A 20,739-nucleotide genomic window follows, 5' to 3' on the forward strand; every position below is an offset into this window, starting at 1 on the left:
GATGAGAGGAACAGGAGCAGGAGCTGCCTCTAGGCTCTGCCGAGGACACCCTCGTGAAGGTCTTTGTTACCTGCGGCCCTGACAGCCCCCCTGAGCCTGGCCCCGTGCAAGCAGCCCACAGGGGTTCCCAGCACCTCCTGGGGTGCCTGAACACATGCCCTCAGCAGGTGAAACAAATGAGCTAAAGAGCTCAGTCTCAAAGCTACCATTACCTTCCAAGGGTGTGGTCGTTGGGCCACCAGGATGGGGAAGGGGGGCTACCTCCTGGCAGGTGGTGCCTCAGCTGCACCCTCTGTGCCAGCCCTCCCTGGAACCCCCACCTCCAATATAGCGGGGCATCTCCATCCCACCAAGGCTGATAGTATGGGAAGGAAACAGCAGAGGCATCACTCTGAGAAAACGAGTTTGTTTCTGTGGGGCACGACTATCCTAGGTCCCAGACTAGGGATGAATGGGTGAGCAGCAAGTTCAGTTAAGGCTGCAGGTGCCCTTGTCCAGCCCAGGAGGAGGCCCAGCCAAGCCAGTTCCGGTTCACTTCAAGGCCCCAGGCTGGAGCACCAGCTTCCAGAGCCAGGAGGTGGCGCCCCAGACCCTGGGAAAGTCAAGGGAGCAAAAGAGTGGGGCGTGGAGGAAGGGGCGAGCAGCAGCAAGGGGGGAGGGTCTTCTCTAGCCCTGGAGACCCCTGGGATGCTGCCCAGGCAAAGGCGAGGCAGTGGGCCCGGCCATTCTCCCCTCCCTATCTGGTCCCCACACCACACTGCTCAAGTTGAAGTTTGGTCAGGGAAGTTGAGGGATCCAAGTCCCCACAGGCGTCACGGGCAGAGACCTAGCAGGCTTCCACCACACGGCAAGGGCCGGGACACCTGTCTAGGCACAACCACGCCCATTGGAGAAGGCTCTCAACAAACACAGGAATCCTCAGGCCCCAGGATATCTGGGGCCGCGGCCTAGGCTACAGCCCCCTTGCCAGCACAGGTACAAAGCCAACCATTGCTGAGGCATGTCCCAGGCCGAGGTCCTTCGGTGACTTTCCTTCCAGGACAAGGGGTGTGGAGCTGGCTAGCTGACCCAAGGCAGGCTAGCAGTCCCACCGCAACCACTACACCCGTGCTAATAACTTCCCGTGGATTAGCTACAGGGACATGACCCCAGGCAGCGCGGGTATCCTCCCGCCCTAGCACTGACCCCGTGTAGGGGTGGAAGGAAAGGGTCACTTCGGCCAGAGTACAGGTTAGAGGTCCCCGTGGAGCGGGCAAGCTCGGTACCAAGAGCGTCAGGGCCAGCACTCACTCCCCAGAGGCAGGCAATCCCAGCTGCGGGCGGAGGTCAAGGCGCGCTTTGTCTGCGAGGACCCGACCTGTGGGGCAGCCTCGGCCCAGACACGCGGCACAACCTCCTCTGGTCGCGCCCCGCCCCAGACAAAGAGCTCCAACTCCTGGCAGGTGAGCGCGACGGGCGCCGGGAACCCGGGTGGCCGAGCCCGCGCCGGGGCGCAGACAAAGGCGCGCGCCCCCCCACCTGCCCAACGCCCTGCCCAGCCTACGCCCCGAGCTCCCCTGCGCCCTGGCCGAGGCCCGGGACCCTCTGCGGGTCTGCCTCCACGTGCGCCCCACGGACGCAGGCGGAGGTACTTGGGGGTCTCCGCGCGCCTGGCTCCTGAGAGTCGGAATGAGCTGAGCGCCGGGGGCCTCTCTCGGTCCTCTAGAGGGGGCGGCGGCTCCCTCAATCCCGGCCTCCAAAGTCCCGAGTGCCTCCCCAGAGTCACCAGCTCTCACTCACCGCGCGCGCGCCCCTGGTCCCGCGCGCTCTGCCGACGATCGCCGCTAGTCCTCGGACCAGAGCCAGAGGCGAAGCTGGGCGGCATGGACGCCGGAGGCCGAGCGCGGGCCCCTGCCAGCCTTGGACCGTCGAGGTGGCCCCTCTCCCGTCGCGCCCTGCCTAGCCGGAACCCAGGACGGGGGCGCACGGGCCACGCATGACCCCCACGCCGACTTGTCGTGCTCCAGGATGCTCGCAGTGCGCACTGGAGTCCCGGGCGCCGTCGGGCGCGGCACGGGAACCGGAGACGTCGGCAGCGGCGGCGGGCGCACTGCTGGCGGGCGCGCAGGCGGCGGCCAGGGAGCGCGGCGGGGCGGAGCGGGGGCGGGGCGCGGGCAGGCCCGACTAATCCAGCCCCGAGGCGTGGATCTGCCCGCGCTGGGCAGCAGGTTTGGGTTCAAGCAATCGCCGTGCCATCCCCGCCACCAGGTCAGGGCGCGGTGCCAGCTATACCGAACTATGTAAGGGCTGACAACTCCGATGCTCACAGTAACGAATATGGACGGTTCCTACGCCCAGTTTACAGAGGAGAAAACTCAAAGTCGTGAGGTCGAGCAGCTGAGACTTGAAGGAAGAACAGAGCCCCCCCACATCTGTCTGACGTAAGCTCTGCCCTCCGTTTCACCATCGGCGAAATGGGGGTGCAAAGTGGGAGAACAGGTCCCAGTAGTTACTGTAATTGCGAAATGCACGGAATACGCCACCCTGACCACTATTCCGGGGCCACCTAGCCACTCCGTGGACCAAAAGAATTGAGATCCAGGGGGAACAACTGCCCCTTTAGAAAGTCGAGTACACGTATGTTAGTCACTCAGTCCTGTCCAACTGTTTGCGACCCCATGGACTATATGTAGCCCGCCAGGCCCCTCTGTCCATGGAATTTTCCAGGCAAGAATACTGGAGTGACTGGTTGCCATTCCCTGGTGGCTCAGTGGTAAAGAATCCACTTGCCAATACAGGAGACACAGGAGATTCACAGGTCCATCCCTAGGTTGGGAAGATCCCCTGGGGAAGGAAATAGCAGTCTACACCAGTATTCTTGCCTGGGAAATCCCATGGACAAAGCAGCCTGGTGGGCAACAGTCCACGGGGTCACAAGAATCAGACACGACTTAAGCAACCAAACAACAACACAACAATGCCCCAGATGGATCCAGGTTCATGGGGCAGCACCTTCCACTCCACAGCACACAGATGCAACACCTGGACATCAGCAGCACAACTCCCAATCAAGAAACTTGCTGTTAAAAAAAAAAAATCCATGAAGAGTAATGGGATGGAATGGCTGTGGAAGGAGTTTGGGAGCCCCACCTCTAAGCTGCTGTGGGACTCGGGGCACTAGGGTGTCAGTTCTGGTGAGGCATCCAGGGACCCACAGCTTACAGCCCAAGTTCAGGGCCTGCATATACCTACCTGCCCCAGGCTGAACGATCAGAGGTGGGTCCTTTCAGGACAGAAAAGCGTAGTCATTCAGCTGGGACCATGGGAACCAGTTCCAGAGCTGTGCAGGATGGGCCAGAGCCCCCTTTCCAAAAGGTGACAAAACACTGGCAAACACATGCACTTGCACAGCCTACAAGAAATCTCCAACCTTGCAGAACATATGGCTAATGGTGCCAGCCTCTAGGTGGGGCTTCCAGGTCCTCTTGCTCTGTTGAATTACTATTCACATGTACCAATTTACCCTTCCCCTTCCCCGAAAACACCAGACCTCCAAACTCAGTTTCTGGCCATAAAAATAGCATATATGTGGCCCTTGCTGTGTGTCAAGCAGCACTGTGCTGAATGGCTTCCAACCATGAAATCACTGGGCCCTCATGCTTATCTTTGAGGACATACTATAGTCATCCCCATTTTGTTGATGAGGAAACAGAGAAGTGAGGTGACTTGCTGGAGGCCATAGAGCTGGTATGTGGCAAAATTGGGATCTGAACCCTGGCAGTCTGACCGTGGGGTCTGTGAGCTTAGCCAAAGCATGCTCTGCCTCCAGGAAGGCAAAAGGGGCTGGACCTAGGACTTGGGATTCTGGTGGGAGAATCCTGACTCTCAGGCTGGGGGTTGGGAGGTCTGTGGGCCTGTATGCTCCTGTGCCCACTGCACCATGACCCAGCTGAGCTCTAGTACTCGGCCCAGCTCCAAGGCCTCTGGTAGCAAAGGGGAAGATATTCATGCAGTGGGGGTGTCCCTATGTACCCCTCTGGGGTCAGCGGCAAACGGGCCTTAAGCCTGTGAATCTGTGAACCTTACACAGCAAAGTGGCATTAAGGCTGGTCATCCATTAACTGTGAGATGGGGAGATGACCCCATGTTGTTTTTGTTCAGTCACTAAGTCGTGTCTGACTCTGTGACCCCACGGCCAGGCTTCCCTGTCCTTCACTCTCTCTTGGAGTTTGGTCCAACTCATGTCCATTGAGTCAATGATTCCCTCCAACCATCTCATCCTCTGTCATCCCCTTCTCCTCCTGCCCTCAATCTTTCCCAGCATCAGGGTCTTTTCCAATGAGTCAGCTCTTCACATCAGGTAGCCCAAGAATTGGAGTTTCAGCTTCAGCATCAGTCTTTCCAATGAATATTCAGGGTTGATTTCCTTTAGGATTGACTGGTTTGATCTCCTTGCAGTCCAAGGGACTCTCAAGAGTCTTCTCCAGCACCACAGTTCAAAAGCATCAATTCTTCAGCACACAGTCTGAATTATGGTCCAACATTCACATCCGTAATGATGACCCCATGAGCACAGTTTAATCACAGGGTCCTTACTAGTGGGAGGGGGAGGTGGGAAGACGCTAGCCTGCTGGCTGTGAAGATGAAAGAAGGGGCCAGGAGTGTGGGCTCCTCTCCAAGCTCTGAAACACCACAGATGGATTCTCCTGGAGCTGCAGAGGGACCAGCCCAGTCCACTTGACTCCCACAGACTGAAAGATAACAGTGTAGTACTCAGCCACCAAGTTCGTGATAATCTGTCATAGCAGCTATCCTCACATCGAGGACCCCGATGAGGGGATGGTATGCAGAAGAACGAGCCCTTGGGCCTCCAGAGCTGCCCAGATGTGCCATCAGCAGGCCTAAGTCAGCCTCAGCCTAGTGGGAGCGGTGGGCAATACGCGGGGAAACAGGCAATGAGTCAGACGGGGTGGGCAGGCAGTAAAGGGTGACATGATCTGAATGGCAGCTGGGGGAGACTTCCCATGAGGGGCATTTGAGCTGACACCTGAAAGAGGAGAAGGGCCAAGCCGAGGGGAGGTCTGTGGAAGAGTCCTCTGGGGCGGCCACAGCCAGTGCAAAAGTCCCTGAGGCAGGAACAACCTGGCAGGGCCTTCCATAGAGGTGGCGTTGGGGCGCAGGGCCTCGAGGCCATGACGGAGCTCAGGCATTTGTGTTGAGTGACAGGAAGAGGTGTGTGTGGCGTCTGAGGAAGACAGACATGATGAGGTCATTAAGAAGGCCCTGCTGTAGGAGCCACCACAGGGCTGGGTGGGGTGCAAGGAGCTGGGCTAGGAGCTGCCGTGACAAGCAGGTGTGGGGATGAAAAGGGGTGGGACCCCTCAAGACGCGGGGACAGGGACTGTTCCATGGGAGACGTCAACCAGTAGCTGGTGACAGAGCTTAGAGCTCCGAGGTGGTGGCCTTGGTGCACCAGGTCAGGCGCCATCCCCAACTGAGCAGCTGAATCCTCTGGGCCCCCAAAGGTGTTCCGTTGCCATGTGTCCTACAGATGAGCAGCCAGGCTGCACCCAGCCTCTCCAGCTACCTGGAAACCCCACCCCTGGCTCTAACAGGTTCTAGGAGCCAGGGTGGAGGTGGGGAGAGCGGGTGGGAACTGAGGGCTGGGCTGGTGCCAGGAACCAGTGGGAGCAGCTGGGAGACTGGCCAGCCCTAGCCCAGCCTCATCACCCTGGTAGAACAAGCTCTTGAGTCTGACCAAGGTCTCAATGTCCCCCCCCTTGGCCCCTGTCTTGGGGCCTCTACTACCACTGCTTCAGGCCTTGGAGGAGACCCCATCTTCCTGTAATGATATGGCTTCATGTCGAATGTCATTCTTAAGTCCAACATGGGCACTGAGCCCTTGGAAAGGCTGCAATCCTGGCCCCATCCTCTGGTTTGGGAGGAAAACCAGACTTTAGGCAGGACAATCTTTAAGTCCCTTTAGAAAGGAGAGTGGTGTGATCTGAGAAGACCTAATGAGGTTAGAAATCTAGAAAGAAATGGAGTGGGACTAGATTAGCAGGAAGAATGAAGGCAGCCGTTGGAGAGCACAGGGACGTCTCTCGGACCTTCAGGCCAGACAGAGGTAATCCACTCGCGGCCTGTGGTCAGCAGCATGGTTACCCGGGGTTCCGGGGTCAGCAACCAATGTTCTGTGTCTGTTGTCCTTACACAGAGCAAGCGGAGGCGGCGTCACGGGGTCCATGCAGGGTGTTCCACCCACAGCTGGGAGGCACTAGGAGTACCCACCCCACTGCCAGTCAGTCAGTCACTGGGCTCCCCTCTGCTAGGCTAAGATGGTGACAGCCAGCCGCTGCCTCGTGGCTCTCTCAGTGGGGCAGGTAGATGCAGGGGCTACAGATGAAGGCCCATGGGCCATGTGACAGGAACATCTGCCAAGACAGGGCGCTATATATGTGAGAAGCCAGTGTGGCTTGTGGGTTGAGGGGAGGGGGGACAGGCTTCCTGGGCCCAGCTTCTCTGCCTTGGTTAGTTCTTGCCAAGGAGCTGGGTGGCCTCACATAGAGGGAGCTCATGGGCGTGGACTGGAACCTGGATCCTCTCAGCCAGGCTGGCAGGCTCAGCTGAGGGGAGGGCATGGAGGGCGGGGCAGAGTGCTGAGGGTCCACGCTAGCTGGGCATGTCAGTCATCCAGTGTTGGGAAAGACGCAAGGGCCAGAAAGATCTACAAATGCTCACTAAAAGGAACCAGAGATCAAACTGCCAGCATTTTCTGGATCATCAAAAAAGCAAAGAAGTTCCAGAAAAACATCTACTTCTGCTTCATGTACTATGCTAAAGCCTTTGACTGTGTGAATCACAACAAACTGTGGAAAATTCTTAAGAAATGGGAATACCAGACCACCTGACCTGCCTCCTGATAAATCTGTATGCAGGTGAACTTAACAATTAGAACCAGACATGAACAACTGACTTGCTCAAAACTGGAAAAGGAATATGTCAAGGTTGTATATTGTCACCTTGCTTATTTAACTTCCAGAGTACATCATGGGAAATGTGAGTTGGATGAATCACAAGCTGGAGTCAAGATTGCTGGGAGAAAATAATAACCTCAGATATGCAGATGATTCCACTCTAATGGCAGAAAAATGAAGAGGAACTAAACAGCCTCTTGATGAAGCTAAAAGAGGAGAGTGAAAAAGCTGGCTTGAAACTCAACATTCAAAAAACTAAGATCATGGTGTCCAGTCCCATCACTTCATGGCGAACAGAAGGGGAAAAAGTGAAAGCAGTGACAGACTATTTTCTTGGGCCCCAAAATCACTGCAGACCGTGACTCTAGCCATGAAATTAAAAGAAGCTTGCTCCATGGAAGGAAAGCTATGACAGACCTATAAAACATATGAACAAGCAGAGACCTCACCTTGCCGACAAAGGTGTATGTAGTCAAAGCTATGGTTTTTCCAGTAATGTATGGATGTGACAGTTGGACCATAAAGAAGGCTGAGTGCCGAAGAATTGATGCTTTTGAACTATGATGCTGGAAAAGACTCTTGAGAGTCCCCTGGACATCAAGCCAGTCAATCTTAAAGGAAATCAACCCTAAATATTCATTGGAAGGACTGACGCTGAAGCTTCAACACTTCCCTGATGCTGGGAAAGACTGAAGGCAAAAGGAGAAGGGGGCAGCAGAGGATGAGAGGGTTGGAGGGCATCACTGACACAATGGACATGAACTCGAGCAAATTCCAGGAGATGGTGGAGGACAGGGAAGTCTGGTGGGCTGCAGTTCATGGGGTCCGAAGAGTCGGACACAACATAGTGACTGAACAACAGAAGGTCACTAAGATCCCACTCATTGCTGGCTTGCCCTCCACACTGACCAGAAAAAGGAAATCCAGTGCAAAACAGCTACAAGGGGGTAAATGCAGATTGTGCCAGAGATGTGAGATTTCATGCAATCGAGAAGACCCTTCGGAAAGCCCTGGAGGAGGGAGCTTGGTGATGGGCTTGGGAGTACAGCTGAGGGGATGCACAGCAGAGCTTTTAAGGCAGCGGCCCCTCTGCCATCCTCGGCACTGTGGCCACAACAGCCCTCTGCGGTTCATGCTGTCCACGAGGTGGCTGCAGGCAGGAGGACAGGGCAGCCTGCCTTGGGCTGAGTGTGGCCCCCAGAGACACGCACACCCAGGACCTCAGAATGGGGCCATATTTGGAATGAGGGTCTTGGCAAGTAGGATCCAGGATCTGCAGGTAAGCATCCTAGACTGGGCGCCCAAGTCCTATGACTGCCTTCTTCTGCACAGAGGAGACACAGTCATGGGGGTGTGAGGGCCCGCATGACCCCAGACGCAGAGATGGGAGCCATTCCACCAGCTCAGGAAGCCTGAGGCCACCAGAGGCAGGAAGGCTCCTCCGGAGGGAGTACAGCCCTGCCCACACCTTGATTCTAGGCCCCGAGTCTCCGGAACCGGAAACCTGAGAGTGTAACTTGCTGTGGATTGACCCGCCCAGTGTGTGGTGCTTAAGTCCAGTGAGCGTGAGGGGGGCACCCTGACCAGCCCATCCCTGAGGGCAGTGCGTTCTCAGCCAGTGTCTGAAGCAGGAGCCATGAGCTCTGGGTATCAGGAGGAAGTGGTGGAGGCGGGAGGCAGGCTTGGCTCCTTTCAGCCAGAATAACTGCAAAGCCCTTTCTTTTGGGACTGGGGACTAGGGTCTGGTCTGCAGGTCCCTTAGTGGGGTGGGAGGCATCACGTAGGGCGATGCCTCTGGTCCTACTGAGGGGTGGAGGTGGGATGGGGGTAGGGAACGGGACTCACAGGGCGGAGGCCTCTTGTGGACCCTAATCCAACTCTCCGCTGTGGCAGGGTCGGGGCGTGCGGGGAAAGGCCTCGAGTCTGGGGGGACGGGATGGGCTGTCCCGGTCTACCTCTAACCCCTGCCCCATCCACCCTATTTGTTCTCAAGCTGACTATGTCTGAAAGCATCCACTTGTTTTGTGCGCTTGGTCTTTCCTGTGTCCTGATGAATCCCATGGTTCCCATCAGCCTTCCCACCTGCCGCAAGGTAGAGAGACCACCCACCTTGCATGTCTGCACCAGGCCCTGGGTGCCCCCAGCCCAGTCAGGCCTCCTCTGAGGCTAGCAGGGCAGGTGCGGCGATCTGAAGGGCCCCGGGTCTCTGGATTTTAGCCTAAGGAGACCCATTTTGGACTTCTGACCTCTTGAACTATAAACTTGAGCTGCTTTAGGTCACTGGTGGTTTGTTGTAGCAGCTATAGGACACGAGGACCACCCCCACCCCTGCATCTCTAGCCCAGGCCTCGCCATTGCCTGCTAGGATCCTTGCAGTAGCCTGACAGTGCCTGACTCTCCCTGGGGACTCCAGTCCTGGCAGATCCTCACTCGGTCCCTCAGGCTCCTCGCTGTGGGTTAGGCTGCAGGACAGACGTCACTTCAGAGGGTTAGCTGGGGCAGAATTAACCGACGTGGGCAGGGCCCAGGAGGTATGGGCTACATTTTAGTCACCAGATCACAGTCCTTGCTGGGATCTATGCACTGCCCCCAGTACCAGCCCAAGACCCTCAGAGAGCAAACTGCCAAAGGCTCGTCCTTGGGCAGACCCGTGGGAAGACTCTCTGGGCAGAGCAGCCCCAGGTCCCAGTGCACAGCCCCTCCCAACCCTTGTGAGGACACCCGTGAGGTCGCCCTGCTCCAGCTGAGGTGGGGGCACCCGAGGAGCACTAGCTCCAGGCGCTTCTGTCTCCACAGCATCCGGCCTGGGAGAGGGGCAGCGGCTAGGAGAGAGGAGGATGGGTGAGCCTCCTACAGACTCCGGCAGGTGTTCTCAGGACTGGGGCTGGGCCGGGCACATGGAGGAAAACCTCTGTGAGCAGGGGCGCTCCAAGGGCAAGCAGGGATTGGGTGCTGAGCATTTCTCAGAGGGTGTCAGCGGGAATGGCCGTGGTGGTAGTGGCAGGGCCAGAGGGGCGTGCCCCGTGATGGCAGCAGGGACACATGCCAGGTGGTCTGACTGCTGTCTGTCATGTCTGTGTGCCCCTTCCTTGTCGTCACAGGGGACCTAAGGGGTAGACCTGCTAAGCCTCATTTCAGAGATGAAAACATGGGGTTTCAGAGAAGGCTGTGCCTGGACTGGGGTCTGTGCTCACTGTGGACTGAGAGCTTAGAAGCAGCAAGGTTGACCTGGGGCTTTGGAAGAGGATGTGCTGGGGTGGGAAAAGGGGTGGGGGTTGAAGTGGGGGTGAGAGTGGGGCTGGGGCTGAGAAGCTGGCCAGACCACCTCAGCAGCCAGCACCAACCCCTGGAATCCCTGCCTCCACCCCAAGCTGCAGGAACCACCATGACCCCTAGTTCACAACATTAGCAGAGAGCCGAGGCTCAGGGGGTGGAGGGCTGGCTGTGGGAGTCTGGCCCTCAAGAGGGCCCCAGGCCCTCCAGCCAGCTGCCTGACTGCCCCCTCCCAGGCCCTGTTCCTGCAGCCCAGCACGGGGAGCATGTCCTGGTGGAGTCGGGGATGGGGGCTGAGCCTGGCAGACAGGCCAGACAGACAGACAGCCCTCCAGAGAGAGCTAGGTGCTGGCCAGCCAGCCACCTCGCTGGACCGCTCAGGCAGACGGCAGCTGGCCAGGCCAGCGGGTTGCCTAATGAGCCCCACACAATTTTTCACCCCATATTTTTCCAATAAAAAAGCAGTTAGACTCCAACCACAGCCATCTGGCTGCCGGGCTCTGGAGCCTCCTGGCAGCACGGCCGCCTTCCCCGCCAGCAGTCGGGTGCCCAGAGCAGGACTTGGGGGCAGCGTGGGGAAGCATGGTGGGGGGATTATGTGGGGGGGGGAGCCACATGTTTTGGGGTGGTGAGGGGGGCCTGCAGCCCGGGGCGTGGGCTGCCCCCAGGGCAGGGCCTCGTCCCTCAGAAGGAAAGGCGGTGGAGAGGTTTTCCATCTGTCTGTCTGGGTGTCAGCCTCAGGGGCTGGGCTGGTCTCTGATTGTCTGTATCTGGGAGGCACAATGTCCTCATTGTGTTTGCACCTGGAGCCAGAGGCAGAGCTCAAGGCTGGTGAGGAGGGGCAGGTGGGCTGGCAGGAGCCTGGGGTTGGGGGCAAGGTAGGAGGGACAGGTCCATCTGGCCTCAGATACTGGAGCAAACTGGCCAGGAGAGATGGGCCCTGGACCTTCCTAGCGTCCCACCCTCCCTGCCTGCCATGGCATCGCCAGCACCCAGCACGTGGGTGAGTCAGCGTGGACAGACCCCATCAGCTGCAGCTTCTCACTCTCCCGCCCCACCTGCACGCCCAGCTTGCTTCTCCTTCACTGACCCCCTCCTTCCAGAGCAGCCCAGGTGGCTTCCAACCGGCTGCTTCAAATCTGCTCTGCACCAAGGAAGGTGACAGGTCAAGCTTGTTCCAACTTGTCCTGGGAGGCACACCCATGGGTGTGCAGGGAGCTGCCCCTGGCCCGTTGGCTGCCAGGCTCCGGGGGAGGCCAGGGCGCTGCTGTAAGTGGATGCTGTCCTCCGTCCCGCCCATGCTCTGGCGGTCTCCTAAAGGCAGGACTTTGGCCATCCTGGACATGCTATGGAGACACGTGGCCCTCCTCCCGTCTAGCTCCTACTGGCTCTGCTCCTGGAGGAAGGCAGTTGGAGCACTGCCAGGGGCAGAGGGCTTCTCTCTGCTCTCAGGAGGGGGCCGTGCCACAGGCCAGCCAAACTGAGGTGGGGAGGCGAATGGTCACTTTGGCTGAAGTCCCAGGCAAGTGTCTGCCAGGGCCCTCTGACCTGCGCCTGCTTTCTTATGGGCCCAGAGGAAGTTACTCATCGTCCAGAAACCCAGCTCGGGCAAAGGACAGAAGGCACTCAGGTCTCTCTGGTTATCCAAACTCTCCATACTCACCACCTCGACTCAGAACCAAACAGCCTTGAGTAACCGGGTGTCCCTGCCACGGAGGAAACTAAGAAGTCTGAACCACAGTTGATACCCTTGGTGCATAATTAGTGTCCCCAGGGAGCACTGCCAGGGTAAGGCTGTGTGGCAGGGACCTCCCAGGATGGTGGTTCCCCACAGGGCTTGGAACAAAAGCTGAACTTCTTGCCATGATTATTTTTTACATCGTGACCCCTCTGAGCTCATCCCCTCCCTCCTTCTGCTTCAGCTCCACTGGACACTTTGCACCAACATCATCCCTTCCTCACCATGGAGTGATCAATCACTTTGTAAGATCAATGATGTGAGAAGAGGGAATGCAGATGAGATGGCTGGTGTTAGAACTGCCCCCGGGGATTAAAGTGGTGACTATGAGGAAGGGCTTCCCTTGTGGCTCAGATGGTAAAGAATCTGCCTGCAATGCAGGAGACCTGGGTTTGATGATCCCTGGGTCGGGAAGATTCTCTGGAAAGTGGAATGGCAACCCATTCCAGTACTGTTGCCTGGAGAATTCCATGGACAGAGGAGTCTGGTGGGCTACAGTCCATGGGGTCACCAAGAGTTGGACATGGCTGATCGACTAACACTTTCATGAGGAAGAAGCCATTTGCCAAGAATGCCAAGCAGAAAGAGGAACCTGATGACCGCAGACAGGCCATGCCAACCTAGAAGGCCGACATCCAGGCCTTTAGGTGAGAAAAAGAAACTACTAAGCCACTGTTAAGTCCAGTTTCCATTACAGAAGTAAACTGCGTTTCCTAACTGATCCGGGGCCCAGTCAGTTCTGACCATGCACATCCCTGTCCCAGCGGCAGAAATACTAAGATTCAGCCATGGTGGTTGGTGAATACCCTGGGCCCTAAAGTGAGCCCCTGTCCTAGGTGACTGCTCTGCGAAGCCCCACGACCTCCCCTCCATCAGGCAGCTCATGGGGCTCTGTCCAGGACCCCTCCGGCCTAGGCTGAGTGGCACCACTGTCAGCTGCATGGAATCTCAGCCCTGGCCTCTGGCCTCCAACTCAAGCTTCCCAGGGACACACTCAAGTGTCACAGGAGACCCACACGCTCATGGAGAAGGCAAACTTGGGTGACCTGGGAGGAAACCTGTACCTTTCCCTGGCTTACCAGCCAAGGGGCTTTCTAAAGCATGACTTGGCTCTGTCCACTTCTGCTGACGTGTCTCCTTACAAACAAACAGCAGCAGACAGGCTTACTCACTCTGTGCTAACTCGCTCACTGTAGCCCCCATCAGTCATGGAGCAGGTGGGGACACGAGGGCATGGAGAGTGGACGGCTTCTCTCTCCCTCCTGACCTTGGCCAGCCCTGCAACGGAGCCATGGGCTGTCGCACTCGGGACTGGGTGTGTCCCCACATCACCCATGCAGCCCACTCAGGGCCCGCCACTGTGGCCCCGGCCCAGTCAGCGTGAGGAAGGCTGGACTCAGCCCTTCCTCCTCAGGAGCCCCTGAGGCCCCAACACAGAACCCAGCCAATTCCTCCCAGCAGAGGGCTCTGGGACTCGGACCATGGACTTCTCAGAGACCCCCCAGAGAGGAGTTCTTCCCTCAGGCTGCACAGGGAATCGCCACAAAGAATCACGGGTTCCAGACCACCCCCAGATTTGGCCAGAGTGAGCTTCTGGGCCAGCTCGAGGGTGGGTGTGACTGTAGAGGAAGTCAAAGCCACGGTCCCCCAAGCACCCTCGGTCACAGCCCGCCGGCCTTGATGCTCGGAGCTGATGGCCCCATGCAGTTCTCGGTGTGCGTGCTCGGGGCAGAAACTGTGTGTGGCTGGGCCCTGCCTCTGCCCTTCCAGCCCCTGGTCTCCACTCCCAGGGTCCTGCCTCCTGCAGGACGGTGGACCAAAGGGTGGAGGGAGAACGCTGCCAGGGCCAGCGCTGACCAGGCAGCTCTGGAAGGCGTAGTCAGGAGCCTCAGGGTCTCAGAAACCCCCTTCCCACACCCTCCCTCAGAGCAGCCCTCGGCTTCAGAGCACTTTTCCTGCATGTTGGTTTTAAATGAAAGGAGGTGCTGAGGACAACATGCTGAGGGCCAGCATGGCCCTCTCCCAGGTGCTATAATCTAATTCATTAAAGGCATCAGGAGTGACAGCGCCTGTGGCAATGCGGCACCTGGCCCGGGGTTCACCTCGCCGGCACCCACCATGCCCTGTCTGCTCACAGGACAGCTGAGGGGAGGGCACCCAGGACCAGAGACACTTCCCAGCTGCCCTGCCCTCTCGTCACCTTCCTAGGATGGTCTAGACCACAGCGACCCCACAGGGCATCTGGGCCAACTCACTTTGGACAGCACATCCTTGACCTCCCCCGTGGCCACACCCACACCTCCTCTATCCACCATGTGATTCCCACTGCTACCACTCACCCGGCCCAGACCAGTACCCCTGCCATGAAACTTGTCATCTGGATCCCAGGTGTGCGCTACAGGCCTGCCCTGACCCTGCTCACCCTGCCAGGCAGCCTTTTTGAATCCTTTCCACGCTTGCTCACCTGCTCACAGGCTGAGCTGTGCTAAAGCGTGAAGCCTGCAGGAGAGGGGCTGGCCGTCTGTCCATCCACAGCTCCAGTCCAGGCAGGCCAGGACACACCAGGGAGGTAGCACTGATGACCACATACCGCACAGACCCTCTGATGGAACCACGCTCCAGTTCACAAAACCTTGCGCAAACAGCGCTCAGCAGCCCTCCCGCCCGCCTCTCACAAAGTGCCTTATGTGCACTGCCCTCACTGCCTGGACACTCGTCCTCCACGGTGCTCAGCGCCAGCCCCCGGGCCCCACCCCGAGGACCAGGGGCTCCATCGCGTCGGTGCGGCCACCTCCTGCCAGTCTCACCATCTAAGATTCTTCAGGTGGGCTGTTCACTTGTTCACCAAAGATGGTGCAGCCAGACTGCCTGGGTTCCAGCTGTGTGGCCTGGGGCAGCTATCTTACCCTCTCTGTGCCTTAGTCGCCACATCTGCATCGGGTAGTGGCGGGTCCTGCCCCATAGTGCTTTGAGTGAGGGCCAGGCACTGTGGGAGGGCCCCTCGCTGTCCCTGTGCTAACTTCATAAAGCCTGAGACAGTGGAAACTTCACTGTTCCTGAAAATCAGGGACTGGGGGGATTGTGAGGGACCAGGCACTGCTGCTATTAGCAGAAGTGTCTGTTTGGGGGTGATGTTTACAACCCCTAGCTTGGAAACACTGGGGGCTGCACTTGGCCCAACAGAGCGTGGCCCCTGCTCTGCCCATGGTGCCCCGATTCCAGGGAACCCTGGACTGACAGCTGCAGACAGGCCAGGAGCTGGGGTACGGTCCTGCAGTCCCAGGGAGCCTGGGCAGCACCTCAGCATGACGTCCTTGGCATCCTCAGCCAGGACAGGCTGGCACCTCCACACCCGGGAGGCCACCCCCACCCCCCACATGCCCCACAGGAGAACCACAACCCTTCTGCCTGGTCTCCGGGGCCCAGCCTGCCAGGAGGCCAGGTCAGCAGGACGGGCAGGTGAAGTGTGTGTGGGGGTGTGGCTTACCTTGTCATCCCCGTCGCTCTCGCTGTCGCACTGCAAAGGGAGAGAGAGAGAGGGGAGTCAGTGTCCTGCAGGCAGGCTGGCCACTAGTGGGTGAGACGGTGAAAATGTGGGCTGGGGGTAGGGAGGGCCAGAGGCGGTGGCTCTGGCAGACCCCCACCCTGACTCAGGGCCTTGGGTCTGGGGTGGGGGTGGCCCCAGCCAGGGGCCCAGGTACCAGGAGCTGGGAGGGATCTGGGGGCCCCTGGCAAGCTCTGGGTCAGAGCTCCATTGAGACCCTGGTGCGGGGGAAGGGCACAGGTGTAGGCGAGGCAGAGGTGAGACAAAGGAGGACACGTGACCGGGGAGACACAGACCAGCCACTGCCCCAGGCCCAAGCTGGCCCAGAGCCACCAGGTAACCCCAGGAAACACATGGAGTAAACCCCACTCCCCTCTGGTCCTCTCTCAGGTGCTGAGCTCCCTGGCAGTGGGGGTCGGTGAGATAAGAGGGGCTCCTGAGTGGCTATGAGGCCCATGGACCAGGGCTCAGCGGAGGGAGACGCAAAAGCCCAGCCTCGGAGCAACAGGAGGGTGGGGGCAGGGTGGGGGCGCCCGGGACGCCAGCTCCCACTGCCCAGCCCCTGCAGACGCCCCAGTAGAAACCGCTACACATGTGAGAGCAGCTGGTTAAGGAAAGATTGTGACAATCGTGTAAACACATCTTTGTTTTCAGTTCCCAGTAAGCACAGAGCTCTAAAAAGAAAGGCTGCTCTAGAAACCACAGCAATTTTCCCCCTAAAAGAATATAAAGGAAAAAGAAGCTCTTCCCAGCAGCTGTAATTGTGACATGTTTGTGTCAAGTGAATTATACCGCTGAAAATAAATCTCCCTGGAACTCACAGGAGGCTGATGGGACCCTGGCAGACATGTGGGGGTGTTCCCCAGACACATGCTGCTTCTGGGGGGGAGCCCACCCCAGACCCACTCAGCAACGGGGCACACACCCTCCATGCCCTGGGCTAAGGGCTAGAGTGGTACAGTGAGAGTTCACAGAGTTGTGCCAGCCTGCCTTGGGCTTCACCGCGGTGGGAAAGTGACCCTGGGGATGGTGGGAACCCCAACCTGGAACCTGTGGCAACAGGGATTGGTATTTGGGGGGATCTTCCTGAAGCTGAGAGCAGCTGCATGTACCCTCTGCCTCCCAGCTTTGATGTGCACCCTGCAGGGCCTGATCCGAGACCTCTGGGGGGTGGGGGGTCCCTTCACAAAAGGCAGAAGGGGCTGTGGGCCCAGTTTCCTCGCTGGACAACCATGGCAAGAGGCCCCTGCCCCTCGGGGCTGACCAGCTCTAGCGGGGTGGCTGACACCTGGGAGGCAGAGCAGGAAGGTGAGGAGGGGAGTGTGTGGGGTGAAGCTGGAAAGGTGAGCAGCCTGAACACACAGAGCTTCACGTGCAGAGCCCGGACTGTGCTCTTAAGTGTGCAACCATGTGACTGGCACTTCAGGAGAGAGGGGTGAAGGGACTAAGGGGTCGTGGCCTGTGGGGAGCGGGGCCTGGAGAAGGGCTGGCATGTCTCTGATCCTGCAGAAATAGCGGAGCTGCCGGAGACCCCCAATCAGGCCTCTTTATGCCTAATTAGTGGCACGGAGCCCCTGAAGTGGAAACTGTGATCCCATCAAGCCGTCAGAAGGCTGGGTCTCGGGCACAGCACACCTGTCCCTCGGCTCCCCGGGAAGCAGCCCCAGGCCCGGTTTCACAGCCCTCCTGCACCTTTGGAAGAGGCCCCTGGTGACAGCTAAATGATGTGACATTGAGGAGGGGGGTGAGGGTGCCTGCCAGCGAGCGCATGGAGCCTGTAATTAACCAAACAGCTCACCGTTTTCAGCCAGCACAGGCTGCGTCGTAAATGAATTCACATTATTAAGTCCTACTGAATTAATGTTTAACTGCAATAGAGTCGGAATTGAATGAGGCAATTAATCAGGACAAGGAGGGAAAGAGAGCCACATCTGTCTTGCGGGAGCTGCCTGAGCGAGGCGACCTTCACAGGGCTAGGCTGGGCGGCCCTGGAAACTGTCACCCTGGGGTGGGTGGGGGCCCAGGCAGGGAGCCCACAGAGAAGGCGACAGACCCTAGGCAAGTGTTGGGTGTGCAGGGAGCACAAGACACGGCTCTGGGGCAGATGCCTGCTCTGACGCTGTGCTGCCACCGCCGCTGTGCAGCCTTGGGCAAGTGCCATGACCTCTCTGTTCCTCAAGTATGCTTCTGGAAAACAGTCAATGGCCCACCTACAGAACTGTTGTAAGGTTTATATGAGTGAATATGTACAAAGCTCTAGGGCTGGGCACATACTCATTACTATATACAGTGAAATGCTATATTTCACCACCACCACCGTTACCATCATCACTATCACCACCACCACTCAATATAATTACTGCTGTCTTCCAAAAAGGATGAGAATGAGGGCTTCCCTCCCCTTTGGAATGGCTGAAGGCCCTAACCTAGGGAGTTTCTAGGAGGTGTCTCCCAGCCTTGGAAGTGCTGGCTCGTGTTCCTCACCATAATGGCTGGTGGCTAGACAGGGAGCCCTATTTGGCCCATATGAGAGCCCAACATCAACCCCAACCTTCCCTGCTTGCCCCTAATTCCAATCCCACTCAGCAGGAACCACACCCCTCTACTGGCCTACCAGTTCCTCCCAGCCTAGTCAAGCCAGCAAACAACGAAGCAGTAGGGCCACTCGTCCACGGCCATCCCCTCTGCCCATCTGTCAGTCAGCCCAGGGTTAGTCCCGAGTGCACCTCAGCTCACCTGGCGACCTCAGGCTATGTCAGCCCGAATGCCTGGGACCCAGGTGACTCTAAAGAGTGGCTGGGGGGAGGCGCCCTGCTGGGAGCTCATGACCACCCAGCGTAGGTCAGACACATGTGAGCTCAGGGTCCTGCATCACAGAGCCGCCGAGCTCAGCTCCTCCACGCCCCAGGCCACCGCGTCACTCTGCGAACAGATGTGACCTGTGATGTCTGAGGTCGTTGTGTGTCGCCCATGTTCACGGAGGTGATATAACAAGGGACACGTGGTAGCCCCCAGGCTTAACTGACAGCCTTCCCTGATCCCCATCCACGGGTGGACAGGCCTTGAGACAAGGCTTAAGAAGCCAAAAGCTAGATGAGGCTTCCGTTGTCCTAATGTTTAAAAAAGAATTGCTGCCAACATTTAAAAGTCTGGAGACTCCTCACGAAATCCTGCCTCTTACTGAGAATGGGAGCCACATGCTCAGATGACAGCTCTGCCCAGTGCTAGCGGGGCCCCACTGTGACCCCCACCCTGCCTCTCCTGACGTCGAGGGCCAGAGTGCTGGTCCTTGTCACATGCTAGGAACATGGCCACACAGAGGCTTCTAGAGCCCGATCCTGGGGCTCTGTCCTGACTCCTCCACTTAGTCATGTTGGCCACTCATTTCACTTCTTGGAGCCTCAGTCTCCTCATCTGTAGAGAAGGGGGTGAGAGGTTCCACAGTGGGGTGGGCTTGGGGTTCAACAAGTCACTGTACTGGAGCGCTCAGAACAGCAGCTGACTGGCAGGCTGGGCTCTCTTAACTGTGAGCTGCTGCCACAGCCATATCATCTCCTTTGTTGTCACTGAATGAACTTCACCTTCATCACCTGTCAGTGTCATCACCATCGCCACGGTTGCTTTCACCATCACCATCATCTCCATCATCACCCTTGTCACCTTCACCATCACCACAGTCTGCCCCAGCCCCTTCCTCATGTTATCCGACCAGCCCTTGGAGGCACCCGAGTCCTGCTCGGGGCCTGCACACAGACTCCCTCACCTGACAGTGACTGCTCCCCTAGGGCACCGCACAGGAGGTCTGCGGGGCTTAGCCTCCATCACCGAGTCCCTTCCAGAAATCATCACCCTCCACAAACTGACACGGTCATTCAGCAGCCATAGAGACTGGCCTTGTTCTCTCAGCGTGAACGTTAATTACCGTGTCACAGCAGCGCGAGGAAGGCTGCGGGTCTCCCACTCCTCAAACAAAGGCATGAAAAATTCATGGGCAAGGAGACCTCACTGCTGAGCCTGTGCTCCCACCAGACGTTCTAGAATCCAGGGCTGGCCCAGAGTCACCTGTGGGGACAAGTAGGGTCCCTCCATGTGCGATGGAGACAGAGGGTCTGCCCTGGGGGGAGGGTGTTTAAGACCACCCCTAACCCAGCCTCCGTCCAGAGGTCAGAGAGGGCCGAGGGGCAGTGTGGCCTGGTGCTTGGGGAGGAGGGGGAGGTGGGCCGGGTCCCTGTCCCAGCGGCAGGGCCTACGCTGTGCAAAGGCCCCGGAGGCCCTGCCCGCAGACCTGCTAGGGGGCAGAGGGGGGCCGCACACCCCTCAGCCTGGGCTGGGCTCGCCGTGGGCACAGTCACCTGCAAAGGCCTGAGCAGCTGCCAACCGGGAAAGTCGGCAGGATCTGTGGTCTGCGTGTGAGTGGAAGGCAACAGGACCTTCTGTTGAGCCCACCCGGGTATGAGGGGAGGAAGATCTGAGCCGCTGCACAGTGGTGTTGACCCCTGCCCTGGGCCGCAGCCATGAGGCTGGAGGTGTGCTGGGGGACACCTGGGGAAGCTCAGGTGACACCGGTCCTTGGTGCAGGCAGTGCTCACTGGGTGTGTTCTCGTGTGTGTGCCGAGACATGGGGAGTCGTGCTCTGAGGCTTCTCAGACGTGAGCACCTGGCATCAGTCCAGTGGGCGCTCTACCCGAGGGTATCTTGCCAGATGCCCCAGTGAATGCATGGCACCTGAAGAGTCAGACGACCTGCCGTGGGGCCACATGGTGCCACGTGTGTGTGGGGCCCAGGAGCAGTATCCATGTGGGCAGGACACATCTGTCCTCAGGGCTCCCGGCCTCCTGTGGCCCTGCACATCAGCCCCAGCTTATTAAACATCCTGCTTGCTGGAGCTGCCTTGGAAGAACTGGGAGAGAAGAGCAGGCCCTCACCCTCTAGGGAGCAGAGGAACGCCACACCCACCCTGAGTGGAAATCCATCCTTCTCCACTGATAAAGGTGGAGGTGTCACCTTCATTTTTGTTGCAAACGCTCCGCGGGGAGGCAGAACACATTCCAGCTAAGCGATTCAGCGAAAATACAGAGCCAGATGAGGAGCGTGAACCCCAGGTGGGCAGCAGCCTGGGCGGAGGCTGCGCTGTCTGGTTACCACCCAGAGTGGGCTGCAAGGCTGCTGTTCATCCTGTATGCTCACCTCCACCTTAGGAGTGAGCACTGCAGCTGAGGGTTTCAGCC

At 58.3% G+C, this 20,739-nt stretch overlaps 1 protein-coding gene across 28 annotated transcripts in view; it reads right to left on the minus strand.

Moving 5' to 3' along the window:
- FBRSL1 (fibrosin like 1) overlaps nt 1-20,739 on the minus strand; it is an 84,232-nt gene that overhangs the window by 17,178 nt on the left and 46,315 nt on the right. For all 28 annotated transcript variants that reach the window (XM_070769278.1, XM_070769297.1, XM_070769289.1 and 25 more), the window contains exon 5: nt 15,455-15,484. In XM_070769278.1, the coding sequence (XP_070625379.1) occupies nt 15,455-15,484 (30 nt within the window). The remainder of the gene's footprint in view (nt 1-15,454; nt 15,485-20,739) is intronic.

The sequence above is a fragment of the Bos indicus genome, chromosome 17 (genome assembly GCF_029378745.1).
Source record: "Bos indicus isolate NIAB-ARS_2022 breed Sahiwal x Tharparkar chromosome 17, NIAB-ARS_B.indTharparkar_mat_pri_1.0, whole genome shotgun sequence".
Lineage (NCBI taxonomy): Eukaryota > Metazoa > Chordata > Mammalia > Artiodactyla > Bovidae > Bos > Bos indicus.